The sequence below is a fragment of the Corapipo altera genome, unplaced genomic scaffold (genome assembly GCF_003945725.1).
Source record: "Corapipo altera isolate COAL_440 unplaced genomic scaffold, ASM394572v1 122, whole genome shotgun sequence".
In the NCBI taxonomy this organism is placed as follows: domain Eukaryota; kingdom Metazoa; phylum Chordata; class Aves; order Passeriformes; family Pipridae; genus Corapipo; species Corapipo altera.
The window spans coordinates 166,699-191,369 of record NW_020884961.1 but is presented as its reverse complement, the minus strand read 5'-3'; the positions used below and the strand labels follow the sequence as shown (position 1 = coordinate 191,369).

Below are 24,671 nucleotides of genomic sequence, written 5' to 3'. Positions count from 1 at the left end.
TAAATCCTGCACCTGCCCCAGGTCCCTCCCTCACCTGTTCCAGGTAAGGCGCGCGGGGCGCGGCGCCCTTCAGGTCCAGGTGCACCAGGCGCCGCCGCATGCTCCGGCCTCGATTGCTTTAGGCTGCCGCCGCCGTGCCCCAGCACGCACCGCCGGCCCGCGTCCCACCGCCCCGGCCCCGCTGTCCCGGCGCTGCCAGCCCGCGTCCCGCTGTCCCCGTGTCCCGTTGTCCCGGTTTCCCGCTGTCCCGCTGCTGCCCCTCCGCCGCTCCCGGCCCTGTGCCTGATCCTCCCGCCCGGCCGAGCGCGCTCCGCAGGCAGGCCAGGGCAGGGTGAGGCGCGCCGAGCGCATCGCTCGCCGCGGAGGAGGCGCGATGGCCCCGCAGCGCCGGGCGCTGCCCCGCGGCCCCGAGAGCGCCGGGACCGGGCCGGGACCGGCGACGGGAACAGGGACGGGCCGCGGGGTCCGCCGGCACAGCAGGTACCGGCACAGGGGGGCCCTGGCCCGCACCTCCCGCCCGCTGCCCCGGGGGCAGCAGTGCCCAGGCCCGGCCCTGCCGCGGCTCCGGGGGAGCTGCGGTGGGGAGTGGGGTGGGATCGCGGGTGTTTGTAAATATATGTGTGTGTTTGTGTGCGTTTGTGCTCAAAACCAAGGCCGGGCGGGGCTCCCCAGGATCGGCCGGTGCCGCTCGGCCCGTCCGTGGCTCACGGGCCCTGCTGTGCTCCCCCCGCAGCGCCAGGAAGGGCCGATCCCGGCAGGATCCGCGGGGATGGCGGGCGAAGGCAGCGATCCTGCTCCTCCTCCTCACCGCGGCCGTCGGCAGCCTCGTGCTCTGGAGCCGCCTGCTCGCCCAGGATGGGATCTCCGGGGATGGGATCCTCCAGGACGGGGTCACCGAGGTGCTGGCGCATCGCAGCGACAGCCTGCGGGACAAGTTCGTGGAGATCCCCTGCTCGGAGGACTACGACAGCCACAGACGGTTCGAAGGTATTCGGGCAGGCTTGTCCCACCTGGGGTGACTGTTCAGAGGGCCGTAACACCCGAGTCTGTGAAACCAAACTTGGGCTGCAAAACTCCCATGTTTCCAGCGAACTCCTGGTCACTGAGTGTTGCTTAAACCCCCAAACGTTCGTGCCCCTTGGGCCAGCCCAGAAGTTGTTCTGAGAGGTTACTCTGTCATTCCTGCGTAATTCTCTTCTGATGCTGCTTTGCCTGGCCTCTGTGAAATAAAGCTTTTGCTAAGCCTGCTTTCAGTTTCTTTTCATACTCTGTTGATTCCTGAAATAGGCTTTGGGAGTGAGTTTGTTGCTGGTCGATACCATACAGGGTATGGAATGGAACTGGTTTAGGGCACTGTCTGTCACCAACATGTGGTAATTGCACAGGTACCAGTTTGTGACACGCTTGTTTTGAGATGTGCATGTGCTAATATCTTTTGATGCTTCCTACAGAGCACTTCTCTGCCTTTATGTCCTTCAGCTGAGCCTGGTTTTTTTGTCAAATTGGGATTTGTTTTCTTTGGCACTTATTTCTTTGGAGGGTTGATATTGGTTCTTCAAGAAAAATGGAAGATTTTCATCTTCTCTGATGAAGAGCTGTCAAGAAACCATTAGAAAGGAACCTTCCTTATTGGGGGTATTTTTTTTGATAGGGCACCTGAAAACACATGTTTTGTGTTAACTTGGCATAGTTACTATGAGGAGAAACTGCTGCTGGCTTTATTTCATAGTGCAAGGCCAGAGAAAACTGCAGCTGGTGTTGCCACAGATTTGGTTATGATTAAAACTCTCTGTGTTCTCTTACTGGGGCTTTTGCTTATCAAAAGAAACCCCCAAAACCAACACAACCCTTATCTTTCCCTTCCCTGGTTTGCAAGAGGAATTCTCTGAGCTGTGGACTTGTGGTCTTATCCACCCCATCAGTTATTCTTTCTGTCTTAAGGAAGGCAGGAACGTCAGGGATAGGAATGAATGTGTTCTCCGTTCTTGGGGATGTCCCGAGGAGCAGCAGCAAGTGCTGATTGCAGGGTGAGCTGTGACCTCTTGGCTTTATGAGGACAATTGACTTGTTGATCAACCCAGGAGGGACAAAGGGGAGGCCTCTTGTGTTTGTATTTTGATTTTCTAACTATATGTTTGCTTGCTGCTGTTTCTCAATGTATGGGAATGATTTGTGTTTTTAGTAGATGTTTTACGTGTGTTGCCCTGTGCGTTGAGAAGGAGATCAGCGGTGTTGGAAACGCGGGAGCAGCTGTTAATTGCTTAATTGAAGGCGTGCTGTGCTAATGAACCCTGCACTTGGCTTTTTCCCCACGCGAGGGGGATGATGAGCTGTGACAGCGCCGAGCTCGGTGTGTTACCGGCAGCGGAGCGAGGCACAGAATGCCAATTGTGGTCATTGCCAAACTGGATCCAGCTCTGGAGCTTTGGCCACTTTGGAAACAGGTTTCTATCACTCAGTAACTCCTCATTCCCAGCCTTTCCTCTGGCCTGACCCCCACAGCTGCGGGCTCTGTGTCAGAAGGAGGCACATTCCTCTCATCACGTGGTGTCTGATGCTCAGCTGGGAAGTTTCCACAGCTAAGATGAGCTTTTTATTTATGCGCCTGCCCCCTGCTTCCAACTGAACTGGTGCAACTGAGCTTCCAGTTTGCTTCAAATGATGTGGTAGCTGGTGGCAGAGCAAGCAGGTTTTATTTCCATAGCACTGCCTGCCTGTAAACATGCTCCATACAAAATGAAATATGCTATTTTTCAGGGGCCAAGCACTTAAATTATTGTATTTGCAGAAGGAAGGGTGTTGTGTGAGCACAGTCTCATCTACATTCTGGAGGCTGTGGCTGGATCTTGGCCATTTCTGCTGCCTTGAGACATGGTTAGCTACTTAAAACTGCTGTGGCTGCTGGTGTATCTGATGAAACTCCTGTGTGGGAGACAGTATTAAGATGCTTTACCAGAGATGAGGTCAGTGGATGTGGAAAGCAAGAAGCCTGTGAGGAAAGTGGAGGAAAAGGTCTGACACTGAGACTGTTACAGGGATGGCAGCCAATAAAGCTTTGCCTGCTCTTGTCCTGCTTTGAGATGAAGTGTTCCCACAGCAGGGATCTGGAACTAAATGATCTTTAAAGTCCCTTCCAACCCAGACCATGGGTTCTGTGCATTAGGGGAGTGTCTTGATGGAGTCTTTTCTCTCATAGGAATTATGTCTGTCTTAGCAGTTTTTGGCCAAATACCACTTAGTAGGAGATGAAGCTGCAGTGTAGGCACTTGGAGCCCTGTGTTACATTGTGGTTTCTGTGCACTGAACAGGAGCAGAGACCAGAGGCACTACTTGTGTTTTACATGTTTTGATATGTTCCTCCTTTACCTTGATTGAAGAAATACATCTCTGATATCCAAAGCTGACAGTGCCTTATTGGATAAGTGGATGATTTTGTGTCTACTGGGCATAAATTTGTGGAGGCTACTGGGTACTTGTGATACTAATCTGAATTTCTCCTGAGTGCAGGTTCTCTGGGGTTGCTTTTAACGCTTCATTGCTCCCATGTGCCATGGTCTCTGAGACAAAGATGACACATTTCTGGCTGCTGAAATTGTTTTCAAACAGACTGTTCTGATTTTGCCTTAGTATTCACCCACTGTTTGTGCCTTACTCTTGGTACCTGACTGACTTTATGCTGGACTGTATTTTTCTTGTTTGTTTGTTTGTTTTTTAATTTCTCCATTTGGAAAAGCTTATGCTGTTGCCTTCAGAACACCTCCTGCCATCTCTTTGTCAGAGACCCCAGACATGTAACAATTGTCTGAGGTAACCCTGTAGTTTTGCCAAATTTGGACTCTCCAGCACCAGCCTTTCCAAAAGGATAAGGTCTGTGCTGATGTTTGCAGCTGGAAATGGCACAAATCTCTCCTTAGATCAGAAGGCTTTGCAGAATGTTGTAGAAAGGAAACTCTCAATAGCCAGGTTTGTCCTGGAGTATTGAAATTCTCCTTTGAATTTACTCTTTCCTGGCTCTTCTCTACCTGCAGCTTTCCCTTGCAGCCCACAGGAGACATGGCTGGGGTATATCCAGTAAGATGGAGTGGAAATTCCTGCAAAGCACTTGTGCTGTGGCAAAACTTCTCCTTCTGTCAGCCTGGTCATACTTATTATTTGCTTTTAATTAGAGCAGACTGCTGCTTTTGACCTGCATGGGTGAATTGATTGACTGCTTTGCAGGAGTTTTGTGTTCTGAGGAGCAAAAAATCCTTGAAGAGACATTCAGTGCAGGAGCAGAACATGTATTGGCAGGTGGCAGAAAATACTCTCAGCCCAGCTTTTCTGTGGCATTACATCTCTGTGTGGATCTTTCCCAGGAAAGTGCCACGTGTGACATCCCAAAGTCTCTGGTGGCTCAGAATTGATCTTATTTCTTCTTCTTGCCTGAAGACTGTTGTGGACCAGACTTCTAATTCCTTAAGAACTTCCATTTATTCTTCACCTGGAACTCTTACTGCTGGCTTTTCATTCCCATGAGCTTTTAAAATTTAATGTTGGATTTCTTAGCAAGGAATTTTAAGGGACTTTTTTATCAAATCTGTCTAAGCTGTGTGCTTCAAGACACTTGTGTGCAAAATCTCATATAAAAACCTGCCCTGTAGGTGGCTGAAGTGGTTTCAGTGGCTTTTTTTCTTCCTCTTTGTGTTCCAGGGTGCACTCCTAGGAGGTGTGGAAGGGGTGTGAGCGATGCCATAATCACAAGGGAAGAAGCTGAAAGAATCCGTAGGTAATTTTTCTTTTAGCTCTAACTTTTCCAAGCACTTACTTTAATGACAATGTGCCAGTCCTTGAGGTGCAGCACAAAGCTCAGTAGCTTAAGCAGGATGGGTTAAACTGGTTAAACCACTAAATTTTGGGGTTTTTAAAGCCATTCTGCATTTTTGCTGTAGTGAAGGCAGTTCTCTCACAGAGTCTCTGAGGGGCAGGAGTGCTTCACTGAAAAAAGGGAAAAGGAATTAAATAAGTTTTAAACGATTTTCACTTGGCCTCCTGTTTCATTTGGCTTTTAAAAGCAGAACAAAACCACAGAAGTCTCCTTTCAGCAGAGTCTTTCTGGGTAATTATGGACTGGTGCTGACCTTGTAGTCCTCTGTGAGCACTAAGTGCTGTGTTTTAATCAAATAGTAGGGGTCAAATTGTGCAGTTAGAAAAGTTATCAGCCTTTCTGAATGTGATTTCCACTTGATAATCAAGTAAGTGGGGAGTGTCAGTAGTGCTTGAAGGGATGTGCAGCTCCTGAGTGCTTTGTTCACTCTGTGATTCAGTTCAGTTGGGCTCTTGATTGTGATTTCTGCATTGTACAGGTTTATTTGTACTGCCCTCAGAATAAAGATCTGGGGTTTTTTATGTTTAATTTTACTTGGCCAGAATGTATTTAAAAGATAAAGTTTTTGGGGTTATTTTGGGGATATATGGGAGGGAGCTGCAAGCTCAGAAATGTTCTGCAAAAGAAATACTTCATTTTTATGACAGGCTGCAAGATTCAATTTCTAATAAATGGGAACTTGTGTTAACTCAGTTGAAGAGTTACATGTTGTAAATAAGGATTAAAGGACAAAGTAATCAGACTTCAGTTCTCATCTGAGATTATTGTTTTGCCTGCAGAATAGCAGAGAGGGGACTGTCCTTGGGAGGATCTGATGGAGGGGTGAGCAGTGTCCTGTTACTTTCTACATTCTTTTCCTGCCAAGGCAAGATTATAAATGCATTTTCTGGGGGTCGAGGAGATGGAGAATTTTTTCCTTCTGTTCAAACTCGGAAAAAAATTTGCTTGGAAAGTTATCTCCCATTAATACCTCTGTTAGCAGTGTAACTCCTGACTTGTGCAATACAGTTGCCATTTCCTTGAATTCAGTTTAGTTATTTCTAGCACCTCTCTTGAACTGATTTTCTCTTCATCTGGAAACAGTTACTGTAGCAGAATTGCAATAGTTTGACTTCTGAAACTTAATTACAGTGGTTCACAGCATCAGGTAAAGATTAGTTTTGTGTAGTGACAAAAAAGCCATGTAATGTCTTAAGGAAACCTTGGAATATTATTCTTTAAAATGAAACCCATCCCACTTATCTTTGACAAGCACATTTATTTTAATTTCTTTGCCCTGTCTTTGTTCTCAGAATGCTTTTGTGTACTAAAAGAAACTGTTTCTTGACTATTTGCAAACACAGCCACTTCTTTAGGCCTCTGCTGAATTAGGGCATGTATTAGCAGAAAAGGAGAAGGGCTTCAGTGGAGAAAAATAAGACTTTATCGTCCTTGTGACTGATGAGAAAAACCTGCAAAAAAACATAAACCAAGAAACTGAAGCAGTGCTGCCCATCTCAAACAATATGTTTAAAAGATTTAACAATCTGTGTTCAGTTCTGTTGGGATCCCTTGGATTTCTTCCAGTTCTGTGGTTGCCTGATTTGCCACTTTGCCTGTTGGGACCCTCCCCTTGGCTCCTGGCATTAGTGGGTTTCCTCTCCTGTGCTTTTGGGGCCCTACATGTGATTTTTTCATTGCACCTCCACAAAGAGGGATTACAGGGGTAAGGTATAACACAGCCAGCCTCATGGATTTGGACCACAGAAAGTGTTGTCCAGCTGAGGGGTCAGGGAACTGGGGAACCTGAGGCAGAGAAAGCTTGGAAAATATTTGAGGGGGAGTTAAACTTTCTGCCCCAAAGCACAGAGCTGGGCAGGGCTGCTGAGCTGGCTTTGCTGGACAGCAAGCCAGAGCATCAGACAGATATAAATCCATCATCTACATTATGTTGGAAGCATCATTGAGAGGTTTTATTTAGAGAAGAGGGAAGTGAGGGAGAGGGGAAGATGATGCTATCACTGCAATAAAATAAATCTGCTGAGAATCTGATGTGCATGGAGAGGTCTGGGCTCTGAGCCAAGCCTGCTCACATGGCTCAGCAGCTGTAAGTGTGAGGAAGTTCTTGTGTGCTGTTAATCCTTAGGGGAAGGTGCAAGAACAAAGTTGTGTAGTATTGCATTGAGGCCTTATCCAAAATAGTGGATAAACACTGAAAGATGTTAAACACAAGAGCTGACCAGTGTTTCTGGGAGATCATAGAATCATGGGATGGTTTGGGTTGGAAGGGGCCTTAAAGCCCATCCAGTCCCACCCCCTGCCATGGGCAGGGACACCTTCCACTCTCCCAGGTTGCTCCAAGACCCGTCCAACCTGGCCTTGGACACTTCCAGGGATCCAGGGACAGCCACAGCTTCTCTGGGCAACCTGTGCCAGGGCCTCCCCACCCTCACAGGGAAGAATCATGTACAAGAGAAGCCTTTAAATACAGTTTCTTTACCAGGTTTCTTTTATATTTCTTTCTCCTGTTCTGCCATTTCCCTCTCTCTTTTCCAATGTGCCAGCTTGTATTCCCCAGGTCATGGAGTGAATCTTTTCCCCACAGTGCTGTCTTGGCTCTCAGGTGTCATTAGATCCTGCTGGGTGTGAGCTGATGGGGTTTAGATGAAACTGTCTTTCTTCATTTGAGCCTTTCATCTTTTCCAATCTCTTACCTACACAGCATACAAAATGTTTCCAGTCTTATTTCATCCAGCTGCTTTGCCTGTCTGCTCTCAAGCTTCAAGCCACTTGGATTAGGTCTGGCTTGTTGCTTTAATTTAAAGTGTATGGATAATTCTATCCAGTTATGCCTGTTGTTCTAAGACTATATTTTTTCTTTTAAAATACCTTAAATAACTCCTTGTTGCTGTTTAATTATTTTTAATTCTTTCTTTAGCCACGTTGATCTCTCCACTATTTCAAATAAAATGTCTACAGATTTCTACTGGGGGGCAGACTGCATTTTCATTCCCTTGGATTTCTTCTTAGCCCCTTTTTAAACAACATATTGGGGGGGTTTTTTTGGTCTGTCATACTTATTGTATTATGAATTCACAGAAGTGTGTTTGTGTCTGTGTGTCTGGATATCATTTATTAATTTAAAGACCTAAACTTGCAGTTTGTGACTGTCAGTTCTCTCCTCCCTTTGTTGGCTACCCTTCCCTGGAGTGCTGAAGCACAGCACAAAAACTTCTTTCCTGTTCCATCTTTTTATTTTGAGAAAGTCCTGACAAACACCTGAATTATTGAGGCCTCCCAGGAGTCACGCCCCAGTTGTTATGCTGAACTCTCTTATCTTCCTTTGTAATTTTTCCTGGATTTATTTTTATTTACACACACACAGAGTGAGGCTGAAGGAGGCCACAGTAATCTTCTGGTCTGACTTTCAACAGAATCCAAACAGGAGTATCTTCTCCACCACTAAGCTGCTTTCCCTTGCGCATCTGTCTCCTGCAGTTGTTTTATACCCTGTTCCTTACTCACAGAACGTGAATTCCATTGTTCTCTTGATGTTTGCCTCAGCTTAGTTTTTTTTTCTTCTACATAGCAATAATGACATTTCCCTTTTCAACCTCCTGTGATGTTATAATTCTTCCCTGCCTACTCTTTCCCCTGCACACCCCCCTGCCTGTGTTACCCCTCCAGTCCTGACTGGTTCCTTCACCTCCTCGGAGGTGCTGCCATCACAACAACACCCTGGTGGAAATGAAACCACTCAGTTCCCCTCACACCTCTTGGCATTTATTTAGAAGTCCCAGAAAAGAAATGCCTGGATGAGCCACTCAGCTGCAGTGTGTGTCCTGCATTCTCAGAGGACTGGCAGGAGTGGCCATCAAGCCCTCCCTCTGCAGGGAGAATTAATTGATTAATCTCTGGGGGAAGCAAACAGCCTGTGCAGCTGTGATGCCAAACGAGGGGTTCTGGTGTGAGCCCACCAGCCAGTGTGGACAGTGGTTCTGCAGACTGTGCCCCTTCTTGCTCTGCTTTCAGGCCTCCCAGCCAAACTCTGAGGTCCTCAGAATGCTGCCAGCTCTGCCTTTTCCAAGGAGAACATAAAGCCCCTGCAGGTCCTATCTCATACCTCTACAGGCTGTGTAGTTTTCTTCCTTCCCAGTTAACCTCCTGATAGCCCTTAGGAAACCCATACTTGGGAGGAGTGAAAGACCTACTTGGCAGCCTGTCTTTCACAGCTGTGTGCTGGTGTGATTGTCTGGGCTTAGCTCCAAAAACTGGTTGTGTCCAGTCTGTATCTGGTGTAAAGTTGTCCTGGGCTCAGTAGCCAAATATTGCATTTAACTTCCACAATAACCTGTACCTCCAGCAGTCTGATTGATGTGTAAGCAGACTGACACACTTGTGTCTCCTAATTAATCCTAATTAATCTAAGAGGCATTTCCCTGAGACCATACCTCTTGTCTGTCTACTCCTGTCTCAAGTAGGGAAGGGTGTGTAAGGGTGGGATTGTTTTGGGAGTCTGTGCAAGGCTCCCTGCAGTGACACCAAGTTTGTGCTGCCCAGGAGTTGGTGGCCAGGTAGAACCTCCACTGCTCTTCCTTCTTCTCAGCTGGAGTGGGTGAGCATTCCCACAGCAGCAGTGGGGAAGGTTTTGAGTGCTGCCAGCTCCTCTGTAGACAAGCAGAAGTAAGTTTTTTGCATTCTTCTCCTTTGGGAAGTGTGTCTGCTGTTTTCTTTAGAAATATCGCTTAAAACGTTTTATGGGCTGGAGGAGTTGGTGTAGATGTGAATAGGTATTTAATGCTTGGCAATCCCTTTTAGGGAGGAACAAAGGGAGGGCCTGTCGTGCTTCCCAAGATGGGAAAATTGATCCTTTTTGCCATATGCTGAGAAGTGCTGAGTACTTGAATGTTCTTTTTGAATCCTTTTAGCAGAGGGTAGAGAGTATGGGATTAACAGTACTGAAGGTTTGAAAGAACATGTATTTGTGCTTTTTATTTTTTTGAGGAAGTTTTATTTCTCTTCTATAGAAAAGTTCTGAAAACCAGGATATGGGGGTAGTTCTGTCAAACAGCCTCTCAAAATAGGGTTGTGGGGATGTGTTTGCCATCTCTGTAGAGTTTTCAGCCTGGGAACACTGCCCTGAACTGCAGGCTGACCTTTGGTCAGAGAGCTGGGCTTGAAGCAACCAAGGTTTTCTTCTCAGTGTCAGAAATTATGATGAAAATGTTTAATTTTCTGAAATGGCAGAGGCCAAAATAAATCTGTTTTGGTTTCCTTCCCAGGTAGCTGTTAAACAAATAGTTCTGGGATCACCTGTAAACAAGTCCCTGTCTGGCATTAGGTTGTTTCCCCCTGTTGGAAACAACCCCAAAGAATGTTCTTTCTTTTCCAGATTCCCTTTTTCAGTCTTCATCTGGCTTTTATAGGCTTTATATTGTAGTTATTACCTGTTCAGTTATACCTACAGTTCTTGGAGATGTCTTTTATTGATTCACTTGGTTATTTTGGATCTTCCTAACTGTAATCATCTGAGAAGAAATGTGTGAGTTTGAAAAGGACGTGGAAAGAGTTAGAAGGGCAATTTGGTTTTAAATTAAATTCATCTTTTCAGCTGTGTCTTGCTACTTCTTCTAATCTACTTTAGAAGAGTCACAAACATATTTTTGAAGCTGCACACGCTGTGGCTTATATTTTTGTACAGAACTAGGGACCAATAAATGAAAGTATTTTGCTTGTGAAGCTTGAGTAAAGCCTATTACAAGAACTGCTCTTGCCTGAGTGTGAGATTACTTGTTTTCTTAACAGTCCTCTGAAGCTTTTGGACAACTGTGGGAAGGGGAGGTCTGAAAAGCTCATGCTGTGTCCACTTGAATAGCTTGAAACTTGATGTGTTTTTCAAGGGGTAAATAAAATTATTATAAATAAGACTATCCCTTGTAAAAGGAGATGTCAGTGGGGTTCCCCTGTTTCAGTTCTGGAGCTCAGAGCAATTGAGGCTGCAGAGATTTTTCTGAGGGACTGTTATGAGTGTTTTCCTGCATCACAAGTGTTATTACTGCTGGGATTTTGTTAGAATAATGTGAATGGTGTGTGGTGCATCAAAAAAATGACAAATTCCAAGATGAATGCTTTTGCCTGGATATTGTGTATCAAAGGTGTGATTACTTTGGTGTCAGGCAGGTTAATTAACTGTTTTTATTTGATATTTCCAGTATAAAAAAAAGGCTGCTATTAGAAGTGATATTTTTAAATACTGTTTAACTGATGCAAACCAAGCATGTATTTTGTGGACAGCAAGGGACATACAAAAGTGTACTTTATTCAATTCAGAGAAATATTTTAGAGTCCTGAGGGGTAGCTCTTCATCCTGGCCAATCTGAATACTAATCTTTTTAGCTCATCTGGAGCTTAGCAGAAGAGTTTGGCTTGAGCTGGATGAAGAAATGGATTGAATTTTCATATGTAAAAACTTTTCACTGTGTGGTTTTCTTTTACAACGGTTCAGAAATTGAGGAAGAGAGAGTTTGGCTTTAGTAAGCCTTAGAATTCTAATTGTTCTTTTAAACAGACTTTTTTATGTCTGTATTAAATATGAGAAGTATACAGGAACTCAGGGTGAAGGAGAAGTTTTAATAACAAATGCTGGGCAAGATAAATATTAGTGCTGCTACTTGAGCACTTCACAAATACTGGAAAATTAGTCATCTTTGTGTGGAAGGGAAATGTCTTCAAGAAGGAATCCTGGAACATAGTATTTTACCCCCAGCCCATGGCAATTCCCTGTCAGGTTTGAATCTCAGGAATAGCAGTCCTGTGCCTTTTTCAAAGTACCTGAACATTCTGTGCATCCATACAATGATCTCAGAGAGGTCTGGAGTAGTAAAGTAAACGTTATATTGTGAACCCAAATGCCAGAAACCAATATTTTTACTTGGGAGGCTGTGGAAAGTGAGAGCCAACTTGGGACAGTTATTAAAGGTCATAGTTAAATAATGATAAAACCTTTTCATGCTCATTTTTCCTTCTGTTTCCTTTTCCAGGCATCAATTTTGGACTTGCACTCCGGAGCTCTTTCCCTGGGGAAGCATTTTGTTAATTTGTACAGGTAAAGTGGGGCTGTGGCTTCCTGCCTCTTGTTATCCCACACCATCCATGCCCAGTCCCTCTTCCAATTTCTCAAGCCCTGTGGGCTGGGATTAGTGATGAGAAACTGTGGAATTTGCTTGGATTCACCACGGTTTCCACGACCAGTTAAAGAGCTTTTGTGGCATGAAAACCGATCTTTTGTTGAGCTGGGCTCTTTGAAAGCTGCCATTATCTTTATTTTGAGGGTCTTGCACCAGTAAATCATAGTATTTTTTCACAGTTATAGTCTAGTTTGTCAGCAGGGGGAGAAATCAAGTAGACTGAACTCTTAAAAATTTGAATCCATGTGCTCATTTTGTGATTTGGGAGGGAACTTTTTTTAATGCCTGGGGAATTCCATTACCAGCTGCAGCATTTTGATCCTTTAATCTTTCAGCATTTAATCTTTTAGCAGTGCTTTTGCACATCACGCTCAAAAGCATTTGTAGGATTTTTTGTGTTGCGTTTTCACTCTTTGACTGTGAGCAAATCACAGGTGGGGTGAGGAGGCATTTTGGTGTTACTCAGGGATTCTCATTCAGCAACTCCTCTTTTAGCCTGTTGTTTAATTTTTCAGGTACTTTGGGGACAAAATTCACGACATCTTCACAGAAGAGGATTTTGCATTGTATCGGTAAAGGCTTCCAAAAACTGCTGAATGAACCACAAACCTGAACTTTGTATTTTGGGGGGTTTTTTAGAGTGCAGGTTGGGAGGGGATTGTCGTCTGCATTCATACATACACTTGATTTTGCAGCTCAAAATAGTAATCTCTGAGAAATAAGATGACTTGAGGAAGAGAAATAAGAGGATCTTCTGGTGACTGATCAACAACATCAGCTGCTCTGAGCAGAGCTGCATCAGCCATGTCAGGGCAGTTCTGATGGTGTAAATGGGATCACACATTTCCCTCCCTGCCCAAGGGGTTGATGCAGCCCTGTGAGCTTTATCTGAGTTCTGGGGTGATTTGCTGGGATGTAAAATCCTTCCTCATGAACTCCTATTTCTTGTGTTAGAGGACAGAGACAATTCTCTGCCATTATTACATCAGGATTGTGGGTTTTGGGGGGTGAAGTGTAGCAAGACATTAAAAATGGTGAAGCAGGATTTATTATTATTAAATGACTGATGTTCTGGCTGGAGAAGGAGAGCATAATCCCCCTCACAAGTAGCTCTATAATGTCACAGCTTTGGCATCTGGTGCTTTCAGCTTCTCTGTCGCCCTTAAGGAAGACAACAAACCCAGTGAGTTCCCTGTGCCTGTGAAGGTGTGTGGCCAAAGGAACAAGCATTCTTTGTTGAGTAGACACAGTGAATCTTTTAGTTATGCATTTCAGCTGGTTTCTCATAATTTAAAATGCCCCTGGTTTGAACACTTTAACTCTTTTTTTTTTTTTTTGTCTTTTTCTACTTGCCTTTGTGAAGGAATCTGACCTCCCTCTAGTGGTGGTAGGAGTTTTAAATAGTCAAATAGGTTTGTTAGTTTTATTAAAATAGTAATTAATTAATATTATACTAAAATATTAATCACTTAAAGCTTATTTCTATTCAATGACTGTTTTTAGATACCATTGTCCTTCCAGATAAACTTCTTTAAAACATGTTTACTTCTGATCCCAAAATGGCAAAAATGAGATGGTTCCTTGATTATTATTTAAAGAAAATATATAATTTCTATTTCACATTAACAGAAGCATTCAATTTTTCAATAATCTAATGAATTGATGCTGTGAGAAGAGACAGCTGCTTGGGAATATCAGTATTCCACTGGGATTTCATGCCAATATAGGGGATGTTTCAGCCTGCTGGATATGAAGCTAAAACGAAATCTATTGTTAAATGTTTCTGTTCATATTAATGGCAGTGCTTTAACATGGATTGTAGTACTTTATGGCCTTGATGAATGATTTTATGCTGTTCTTGGGAGCATTTATCTTCATTACTTTCCCTTACCTACCAAGGTCAGTTTAAAAATACACTCTTGAGAGAAATAACTGAATGTAATTCATGTCTAAGTATTACTGATTGCAACAATAACAGACCTGAGTAGGCATCCTGAGCCAGGGGGATGGTTTCTAAACTGTCTCTGTCAAAATTATGTCGCTTCAGAATCAATTATGGTTTCTAGGCTGATGCTTTAACCACCATCTGCCAAGCACATCACAGCAGTTCCTCTTGTTTCACAGAATAGATGCATCTTTATCCAGAAGGGAGACCTTTAAATCAGGATGTTTGGTGTGAGGGTTGACTTGAGCAGCAAACAGCACTATCAAAGATTTATTGTGAAAACCTTGCAGCTGATTAAGGCAGAGACACAGAGCAGGGGAAGAGCTGATAGTTTGCTTTCTGCATGTTGGATTTGTGTTCAGGCTCTCTGGCTGTAGGAGATCCTTGCCTTGCCTGCTCCAGCTGCGTCTGGGGCTGTTCCCTGGGAGGAGCAGTGGTGCTGACAACTGGGATAACAGGGAAGTTGTGTAGGATTGAACTCAGGCTGTTCCTGTCACCGTGCTTGAATCACTTTGCAGTGGCTCTCAACTGCTTTTTTTGCTCTTCTGGGCAGAGCCTGTATCTTACAGAAACTGTTCTGTGGCTCTTTTAGTCCTTTTTGCTGCTGCTGCTGCATTATACTGATGATTTTCAATCTAGTGAACTTCCTTTTTATTAACTTGTATGTTCCTTGGACTTCTAGCTACTTCATTGGCTTGTTTTATTTTCTGCCTCATCACCCTAACTCCAAAATAGATTTCAGTAACTGTTTTTACACAATCTGTTGGTCATGTGCTCTTTTCATGGAGCTCTGTTCTGCCTTTCCCTGAGTCTGGCCTGTGCATTTTGTTATTATCCAGTATCTCAGTGCAAATGGATGCTGACATACTTGGGGGGGGAGTTAATTTGTTACTGATATTTCAGACTGGGTGCTGTACTTGTGCATTTATTGCCATGGCAGAGCTCAGTCAGTGCATCTGCTCAGAGCCAGGGTATGCCCTGAGCAGTCTGAATGAGGGAATAATTGCTGTGTTTAGGGAAGCAAATGCTTATATTCTCCAGCATAAAGAAGTTGTTTTTCTTTGCAGCCATAGTACACCAGAACTCCCCCAACAGTTTTTCATATGTGGGGGACACAGAGGAAAAGGGATAAGGAGTCAGTGGGCCAGGATCAAGAAGGAAAGGGAGGCTCTTGCTGCTTCTGGGTCCATGAGGGAACAACAAAGCTCTGGCTGTACCAGATCCAAGGGAGCCAGAGTTCCTGGGCTTACTCACTCCTTCCTTGATAGCACCTTTTAAGCTGAAATTTGGCTTATCTTGATTTACACATGAAGTACACCACATTTGTCCTTAAGTATTTTGCCAATAGCCTCCATAGGCTGTGTCTGGAACAGCAGGGAAGGGAATGGAATGAAAAACTTGCAGTTGTGATATTGATAAATGTTGGAATGGCCAGGTCAGTGGAAATTGGGCTGTACAGAAGAGTTTTTATAGGCTAAGAAGTGACTTTATTCTCCTTAAGTGATTTTGTTCTGCTTTTCAAAATAGTTACGTGCTGTATTTTGGGAGAAAACAACACAAAGGTTTTAAGAAACAGGATTAAATCTTGAACCCCAGTGTTTTCATTTCATCACGTTGTGTTATTGCATTCTTTGCTGGTTTTTAAATTTCCTCAAAGTTGACTGTTAGCTGAGTGTGTTTACTGGCATTTGCCAGTGGTGTTCCTCATTAAGCACAAATCTCTTCTTTTTAAAGTGCTGGGGACTGAACCAAGAGGGGCAGTTCTAGATGGCCCTGGCTTGACAGAGGGGTGCTACTGGAGCAGCAGCTCTGTACAGCATCACATATGTGACCATTAGTTTTCTATTTTGATAACCTTAAAAACCTTGAAATAAAATAAAAGTCCTGTCCTGTTCTTCCTTGTCTCCCAAGAAACACAGGAGTAGCCAAGGTAGAAACACTTTATCTGATCTTTGAAAATAATTGGGAAAGACATCTTGCATTCATTTTGAAAGGAAATCTGCTTATAATACCAATATATATGTTGATCAAGAACCCTGAGTTTCATGGTGCCAGGGACTTCATCAGGTGGTTCAAAATCAGTCTAAAAGCAGTTGAAGGTTCTTCAGAGGCAACCCTTTGTGAAGGCACAACTTTACAGTTACTTGCTTTGGATTAAAAATACCTGTGTGAAAGACTCTTATGTTTTCAGCAATTAATAAACAGTGAGGAAAACAGCCTACTTATAGAGAAAAACTGTAAAACCTAGGCCACAGGAGACAAAGAGGTTTTTTTTCCTTGATATTCTGGGAATCAAAAAACCCAAAGCAATCAACCCCATCCCAAACCACTTTTTTGTATGTAGTACATCTTCTTTATTTAAGGCAAAATCAGAAAGTGTGGTTATGGGTTCCTCATGATTTATCAGCTGAGGAAGAAGCTTGGCTCTAAATTGAGAATGAAGGGAGTGAAGGAAAACTCAGAACAGCAGGAGAGGTGTCTCTGAGCATTCTGTGCTCTGTGTGTTCTTTGCAGGGATGTGAGGCAGAGAATTCAACAAAGGATTGCTCAGGTGTTTGGGATCAGCTCTTCCTCCATGTACCTGACCAAGCCAACCTTCTTCTCCAGAATGAACAGCACAGAGGCCAAGACAACCCACGATGAGTACTGGCACCCCCACGTCGACAAGGTGAGGAGGAGGCTGAGGGGGGATTCAAAGGTCTCTTGTTATTATTAGTTCACTTTGAAGTCATTTTGCATTAAACAATCAGTCAAACATGTTTGAAAATTGGTGATTGTAAAAATCCTTCAGGGGATGAAACTAATGGGAGATAAGTGAGTTTTAGAAACGTAGGCCATTACATCCCATTTAATTTTATTTTCTCTAATTTGGTTTCTCTAGGAGTAATAAATTGTGAGAATGACTAGTCAGGAATCTCTTTTGTCAGAAATATTGATTAAATTGACCTGAATTTCAGCCAGGTCTGGCAGGAGAGGTTTCACAGTGGTCAATTGATCACTGCTGTTAGTTGATCTGAGCCTTTTGATAAAGGCTTAACATTTATATTTCTGTTATGTGTGAATTGAGGCTTTTTTACTGTATGTTTTTCAAAGGGGGTATGGTACCCCCTTTCAATAATTCAGTGTTGTGTTCTTTTTAGAATGGAAGTATTGTGACTTTATTTTAAGTGCTCAGTCTTCTATCTCTAGGTTCAGAGCTTAGTACTTTGCATTTTTAATGGACTTAATTGATTTGGTATTGAGTTAATTGCTGAATTGAACTGGATTTAAAGGTTCTATGAAGTATAGCAGAATACAAATAATGGAAAAAAGCCCAAAACATGAAAAAACCCCAAACAAAGAAGCTCCACAGCACAATACCCACATTTCATGTCTTCAGGATTTATAAATGAGTCACTCTGGAGTCATGGATTACCCAAAATGGAACCAAACAAAAATCTGCCCATCAAAATCCAAGTTATGCTCAGGGCTAGGATCTCTAAGTGGGCAGTGTACCTCGAAGTCTATGACCTGAAACACCTAAGATGGGAAAATCAAACAGAGAAATATTCCTCGCCTGAAAGGATTTCCTGGAAAAAGCCAGTCTGAGGCAAGTGGAATGTCTGTTGTTGCTCACAACATTAGTGTGAGCTCCTGTGCCCTTTCCTGTCACGTGAGCAGGAGCAGCTTCAGTGTAGAAAACGTGCTGGTCCCTGCCCCAGCTGCTGGTTGGAAGCAGAAAGTCCAGCGGGGTGGAATCCGCAGTCAGGGACACAGCAAAGCCAAGGCCTGGGTTTGGAGGCTTCTGGTTTAAAAAGCTGTGATGTAACCAGTGGGTAGGAGTGGCTGTGGGACACCAGAGGTGAGAGGGATGGTTTTGAGGTCCACATTATCTGGACTAGCACTGGTGGGGAGTGGCTGCAGGGAGCAGATTGTGGTGGGGGGGTTCACAGGAATTCCAGCACCTCACACTCGTTTCCAAGAGACACAGAACAAACCAGGGATCCTGGTTGTGTGAAGTGCAGTAAATTCATCAGTTCCTTATAATTTTCCTGCAGTTTCAGAGAATCAAATTTGGCTGCCACAAGGAAAGAGAAAGCAGTAAATTTCAACAGCTGATGCCTGTTTTCTCCCCTTTTTTTGTTTCAGCTCCCAAACAGCATATTTCAGAATTTCAGACCCTGAATTATTACTATAATGAGATTTGTGTCTGCTCAAGCATTAAGCTTGCCAATATGCTCTTTATTCTTTTCTGCATGTGTTTTGCATTGAGAAATGAATAAAGTGGTTGGATAACCTCACAATTAAGTGTTTCCACCTAAATATCTCCTACAACGTACAAGTTATTTTGTCATTTAGAAGCAAATAGATTTCCATGAAGAGGATTTTTTTTTCCCTTGAGTCTTTGTCCTGACATCCTGAGAGTGCCTGAACATGATGGACAGCAGGGTAGATGTTTTGCTGTTTTTATCCTTCTGTCTTGTCCGTGTTTTGTTTATCTTGCAGGCAGGCTGTTCAGGGAGCAGATCCATCAATTGATTGGCCTTGGCTTTTTCTAACCCACCCTCAGCTTCAAAACACCAAAACAGACAGAAAAATGTGCTCCCTTAAACTTGGAATGCATAATCTAAACCTTAATAGTGTCTATACTGAATAAGTGGGTTGTCTGATTTATGACAGTGGTTGATCTTGCAGGTCTTTTCCAGCCTAAATAATTCTTTGAGGCTATGAAGAGATAATTATCCCTGTTTGGCAGCTACCAAATACCTTGTTCATAATCAAAAGTAGTATGAACAGAGACTAAATAGGATGAAGTTGTAGCTTCACAGCTTGCCTTCAGTGCAGTCTGGCTTGTATTTTACTTTCTCCAACAAAGTAAGTTTTCACTTACCACTTCCAGACTGCAGGTGAAAGCAAGGAAAAAAAAAATCCATTGCTATTGATCTGAGGTAGGAAGTGCTTCCCAGTTAAGAGCATTAGTCTTCTTCTGTGGCCTCCAAAGCAAGTGTGAATACAAGGAAGTTGAAGAAACATCAATAAAACTTGGCAGTTTGTTGGATGCTTTTGTGTTGTATCGTTATTTATTCTTCTCCCTTGGAACAGGACAAGTCACTTTTTTTAATTGCTGTGCAGAAATACCTAGTGAAGGTTACTCCTAGAAGACAATAGGATTTTTTCTCTTGCCTCTTTCCAAAAGAAAGGCAAAATTAAACCTTTGAGAAAAGAATCCGATGCGTTTCTTGTTTTAAAATCTGACAGTTGTTACAAAGATTTTGGCTTCTTGTAGCACACAAATACCCCTCTTACCTTTTCCCCTGGGTTGCAGAGCCTATTGCAATGATATTTCTAATCTGACTCTCCTTGGTTTTAAAGATTTTTAACTGCATAGTGGAGTAGTACAGATTTATTGTGTCTATCTGAGGCTTTGGTGGGGTTTTTTTCCCTTAAAATTTATTTGGTTTGTAGTTACATAGAAATGGAAACCCTGCAATCACCCAGATGACTCATTTAATCTTGTTGAATTTATAAGCATGTAAATCAAATAAAGAGAGTGTTGGTTTAAGATGTGGAGTTTCATCTTGGACGGAATTTGTTTGGAACTGAGGCTTTCAAATGTCAAAAATCTGATTTATAGTGGAGTTGCTGTTGCACACTGTCAGCAGTGCAGTCTTAGAACGTTCTCTAATAGAAGCAGTGTGGGACTTGCAGATTTCTGCAGTCCCCTGCCTGGGCAAGGATCCTGTCATCCTTCACAGAATCATCAGGCTCTGCCAGAAGATCCTTCTGGGCTTGTTTTCCTTGAATTTCTTCTATCAGAGCTATTCCTGGACTTCAGTGCACATTTTCTCAAAATTGTTTTGGTTGGGTTTTTTTTAAGCCTTAACTTGGCCATGATCAGTTTATAGCTATTTTTCCCCTCCTCTCAGTTCCACCTCCTCCCATCCCCATGTATTTATAAGGCAGGAATCATATCCCTTTTCAGCCAAACCTCAGAGTCCCCTCACCTGCAACGTGCTCTCCATGTCCCCAAACCCCCTCCAACCCTCTCCCCTCTGGCTGCTGAGTCTGGCTTTTCACTCTGATTTTCTTCCCTTCATGTTGTTACACATTCATAAAATACATCCAGAGATCTCATCTGTGCCTTAAAACAGCATCATCTTTGACCCCTGAGGAAGTTGATCCTCATGTCTGCTCAGAGCTGTCACCTCAGCTCACCTCCTGCCCCCTGTAATTCAGAGATGTGGGATTTGCTGTCCTACATTGTCTGCTGAATAGTTCCTACCAATAAATAGATCACTGGGAGAAACTATCAAGGCTGTTTTTGTGATTATCTACACAGATATAGGTAGAGTAGATAGATAGATAGATAGATAGATAAAAGAGTATTTTTTACTCTTTTATTTCCTGCAAGATACCAAGCTAGACCAATGCTGTCTGGAAAGTGAATTTTCTTCTGCAATGGAAGGCAGAGGATGCTGTCCTAAATATCCTTCTTAGTAACTGCAGACCTCTTGCACAGTCCTACAACTGTTTAGTTGCATATAAACATGTCCCTCAGAAACCCAAGGGTGCCACTGCAAAATGTGTCTGACTAATTCTGACAGTTATATTTATAATAATCGCCTTTAAAGAACTATCATATAAACATCATCATGAGCATCTGCCATTAAATACTAGCTATGTTTGATCTCTTTTGGGTAAAGAGTGCTCAAAAAGAGCACACTAACTCTATGACATATCAGGCTGAATGGAAATACCTGCATTTTTTTCTATTGAGTTGTTCATAAGGAGCTGGAGAAAATTGATTTGCTGTGGCTGTATTGCTTATCCCCTGGTTTTAATGACAGCTTTTCTCACATAGTTTGAACTTCTGATTCAAATTACTAACCTGTCTGGTACTGGAAATCATTACCAGGGTAACAAATACATTTGATATACATGGGAGGACTTTTAGCATTTTAACTGAATATAATTTAGTGCCTCCTTTCCATAGTGTTGAATTTCTCGGGCCTGGCTGCTTCTGAGAGTTAGTAATGAATAAGGGCAGGAACAGAAAAGCGATTTTGCTTTGCACATTTAGTCATCTATAGCAATTAGATGTGTTTGGTTAGGCTAAAATGGTTTGTAGGCAGCTCTTTAAAGGTTTGGAATTGGTAAAGCCACCTTGGAGAGGATGGAGAGTGCATTGAGGGAGCAGAGATTGCTGCACCACTGAACACTTGATAAGAACAATTTTAATGCCTTAAACTTGCAGATCTGAGCTGAATGAACTTCACTGTGCTCGTGCCTTTGCTGGCTGGAAGGCTTCCTTAAATTGATGGGAAGTTTTATCACCAAATCAATGAAGTGGAAAATAGCTTTGCAGAGCTGATTTGCATGAGAAGGGCTGCAGAATGGCTGGTTTGAGGTGCTGCAGTACCACTTGCTCGTTAATCCCCATTTATTGCTTTGTGTTGCTACCAAGGTTTGGGAGAATATTGGGGGGAAGGGGATCACTGTAATATTTCTCTCATTCTTGTGATTCAGGCTGTGTAGTGCAGCTTATCACCAGATCTGGCTTTCTGCCTTTAAGCCCTTATGGTCAAAATAATAAAATAAGTAAGAATGAGAATGTCTTCCTGTTCCATCTGCTGCTCTGTTCTCTTCAGTCACTGCCCTTACAGAATAATATGTACAATTGCTCTTGAGCCAAAAATTTAACTGGCACTAATGAATGTAACTTGAAACATAACTGAAAATATTTAGAAAACTTCGAAGTTTGGAAGTAGCACCTACCTCTGACAGTCACCAGGTCAGTCAAAACACTCTGCAAATGCTGGGTGTTTATAGAGTACTACTGTGCTGCACATTTCCCTGTTTGACAGTGTAATGCTGAACTCTAGAGCTGTGATTTACTGGTAAGAAATGGGAGAATACAGCCATTGATTTTAGGGATGTTTTGAATTGCTGGTGACATGTAGATATGAAAGGAAATATTTTCAGAATCAGCTAAACTCAGTGTTAAATATTTAGATAGCTTCTCTCTGAGCATTAATATATAATATTTCTCTTCTCCATCTTCAATGTACGTATCAAGCAAAAATAATGCTTTACAAGGAAGGAAAAATCACTTTGTTATACTTAAAAATGGGATGTTTGGTCTGTAGGCTGAGAAGAAGCAGAGACTTAAAAAGTCACGTTTGAAGGTTTTTAAACAAAACCTGTATGGAAAAGAGTAGAAATTCCTCCAACAAATGTGTGTTTATTTGGAAAGTCTGATTTATTATTACCATGAAGCTCCTGCCTAGTAGCTGGTGAAGAAGTGAAAAGTGACGTTTCCAGAAATCTATAACCATGGTTAGATAATGGGTGGGATTCATTAGTCAAAGGCTGTTCTTCTGCTCATTAACCTTCATCTTAAAATAGTGTAAGCAGATCTGAGCTCTGCTGTACTTTGGACACGAGGCAGGGGTGTAACTTCTGGCACTGTGTTGATTTTGCTCCTGGATGATGGAAATCAACAGGAGCACTTCTGGAGTTATGGAAACTGTGATAATAAACATAACAGGCTACTCCTGTGTGTAGCACGTGTGTACATGTAACAGAACAGACTAATAAACACAGAGGATTTGTGTCAAAACTGGATAATTAGAATAACCCATCAGATCTATCTGCTTAATTATCTGTGCTCTGCAGAGGTAAGAGTAAGAATTTGGTAATTTTTGGTCATGTTGTCTTCCCCCTCAGGTGACTTATGGCTCTTTTGACTACACCTCTCTGCTCTACCTCTCTGACTACACCCAGGACTTCGGGGGAGGACGGTTTGTCTTCCTGGATGCAGATTCCAACAAGACAGTCGAGCCCCGAGCAGGTACAGCCTGGCTTTGCCTGCTGGAGAAATGGTTCATGGTGCCATTTATTGACTGGGTGGGCTGGCACATGTTGTGGGATTGTGTGTGGTAATAATGCAGCATTCTGTCTTCACATTGATGACATGAGAAGTAAGGATTAAAAAAGGCTAAAATGTGGCCATGGTTTGACATATCTGGGCCACAATAAGTGACTTCCTTGAAAGCTGTAGGGCTTAGGAACTGCCATCCAGTTCTGACAGCTTAGCAGGGCACTGTGCAGCAAGAGCAAAGCTGTGACTGCAGCAAATCCAAAATAAACAGCTTATTTTAGACTGGCCTGAAGTTCCTTTGCTGTTCAAGGTGGGCTTAATCCCCTGAGATGGCTGGGGGCTGGGTGTGAAGATGATTGATTAGCACAGCTCTGCTCACCTGCTGGAACATGGTTATAAGTCCATCCCTGCTTCCAGGAGATCTGACAGCGATGAGCATTCTGATGGCTGTCAGTTATACCTAAATAAAAAGCCTTTGAGGCTGGTTTGAGATTTTTATAAGAAGTGGATCATTTGGAACTAGAATTACTCTAGGGCAGGATGTCTAGAGAGAAAGAGCTCAGTCTCAGCTCATCTGTCTGGCAGGTGAGTGCTGAGCTTCCAGCAGTGTTACCTTTTATAATGCAAGACCAGCCACACTTTTGAAGGGAAAAAAAAGCCAAGGACAACTTTATATTCCTACTGTGTGCTGTATTTTTTTTCAAGACAGAAAAGATGGAAATTTACTCATTTAAAGACAGTCTCAGTAATTGTCTGCTGACAGGCATTACCCCAAGCAGAACTGAATTTAGACTACTGCTGCCTGCAAATTGGGATGGTGTTTTTTGAATTATGGATCACAGTGATCTGCTCACCTGCAGTAATGCTGTTTTAGATAAACTGAGATTATCTGCATTCTGGGTTTGGTATCAAGAATTGTATGTTTGATTATTTTGGCTTTTATGATTGGAAATAAACCCTAAGCTGAAAGTATCACCTTTTGCAAAATGCCCTCTTTTGAAAGGGAGCACATGAAACTATTTCATTGCCAGATGCAATTCTAAGATTAACATGTGTTTATAGCTGTAGAAATCATAGCTGAGTTCTGGGTGTGGGAGGAGAGCTGTCTCCTGGCTCAGTGCAGGGGCACTGTATGCAAGGTGCCCCTAACTTAATTTCCACAAGTCTGTAACTGTGAAATTGCTTCCATTCAGCCCTATCCAGTTCATTTTCAGGTTTTCTGCTGCAAGGTGTTCGCTCTTGATGTCATTTTGAGGTTTTTTAACAGCAGCTGGTTGTGGCTGTTCCCTTTCCCAGGTGGTTTGTGGGCAGTGGGTGCCACAGGCCTGGGTTGCACACACCCATTGAAACAAAACAGTGCAAAGAACAGCTCCAACGTGCTTCATGTACACAACAGAAAATTCATCTTAATGCCAGTTACCCCTTTCTAACACACTCCTCTGTGTAATCAAGTTGTCAGGGGTCCATGATTGTGTCACTACCTCTGGTACAACCTGAAGCACTGCTGACATCCTGTGAGCAAAGGAGAAAAGCTTCTGAGGTGAAGCACAACGTGAAGGCACTTGCACTTACTTCTCCTCTTGCTGACAAAATGTGGCTTGGGAGAGAATGACCCCAGGGTCTTCTCTGTTGCTGGCACAAGATGATGTATTTTTCATGTTCAGAATGTTCCTCTGCAGTGTTTTTTCCTCTCCTTCTGCCTTTTTGGCTTTTTGTTTTGTTTTGTTTTACTCTTCTTTTGATCCTTGGTGCTTGGCTTGTCACTGCAACCCAACTTTTAAAACCACATGTTGATAAGCTTTCCTGCTTCTCATTTAGGAGATCCAGGCTTTTTCA

The 24,671-nt window shown here is 43.1% G+C and overlaps 2 protein-coding genes across 5 annotated transcripts in view; one reads left to right on the top strand and one right to left on the bottom strand.

Moving 5' to 3' along the window:
- The window catches only part of HEXD (hexosaminidase D), an 8,160-nt gene extending 7,997 nt beyond the window's left edge, over positions 1–163 (bottom strand). Inside the window, exon 1 of one of the 3 annotated variants that reach the window (XM_027664076.1) lies at positions 35–163. In XM_027664076.1, the coding sequence (XP_027519877.1) occupies positions 35–100 (66 nt within the window). In that variant the 5' untranslated portion in view covers positions 101–163. The remainder of the gene's footprint in view (positions 1–34) is intronic. The other 2 variants (XM_027664077.1, XM_027664078.1) reach the window with 2 other exon arrangements.
- A 191-nt stretch (positions 164–354) lies between these two features.
- Positions 355–24,671, top strand: part of OGFOD3 (2-oxoglutarate and iron dependent oxygenase domain containing 3) — a 43,489-nt gene continuing 19,172 nt past the window's right edge. For both annotated transcript variants that reach the window (XM_027664085.1, XM_027664084.1), the window contains exons 1-8: positions 355–480; positions 734–987; positions 4,690–4,765; positions 5,644–5,686; positions 11,884–11,948; positions 12,546–12,602; positions 16,490–16,643; positions 22,682–22,805. In XM_027664085.1, the coding sequence (XP_027519886.1) occupies positions 374–480; positions 734–987; positions 4,690–4,765; positions 5,644–5,686; positions 11,884–11,948; positions 12,546–12,602; positions 16,490–16,643; positions 22,682–22,805 (880 nt within the window). In that variant the 5' untranslated portion in view covers positions 355–373. The remainder of the gene's footprint in view (positions 481–733; positions 988–4,689; positions 4,766–5,643; positions 5,687–11,883; positions 11,949–12,545; positions 12,603–16,489; positions 16,644–22,681; positions 22,806–24,671) is intronic.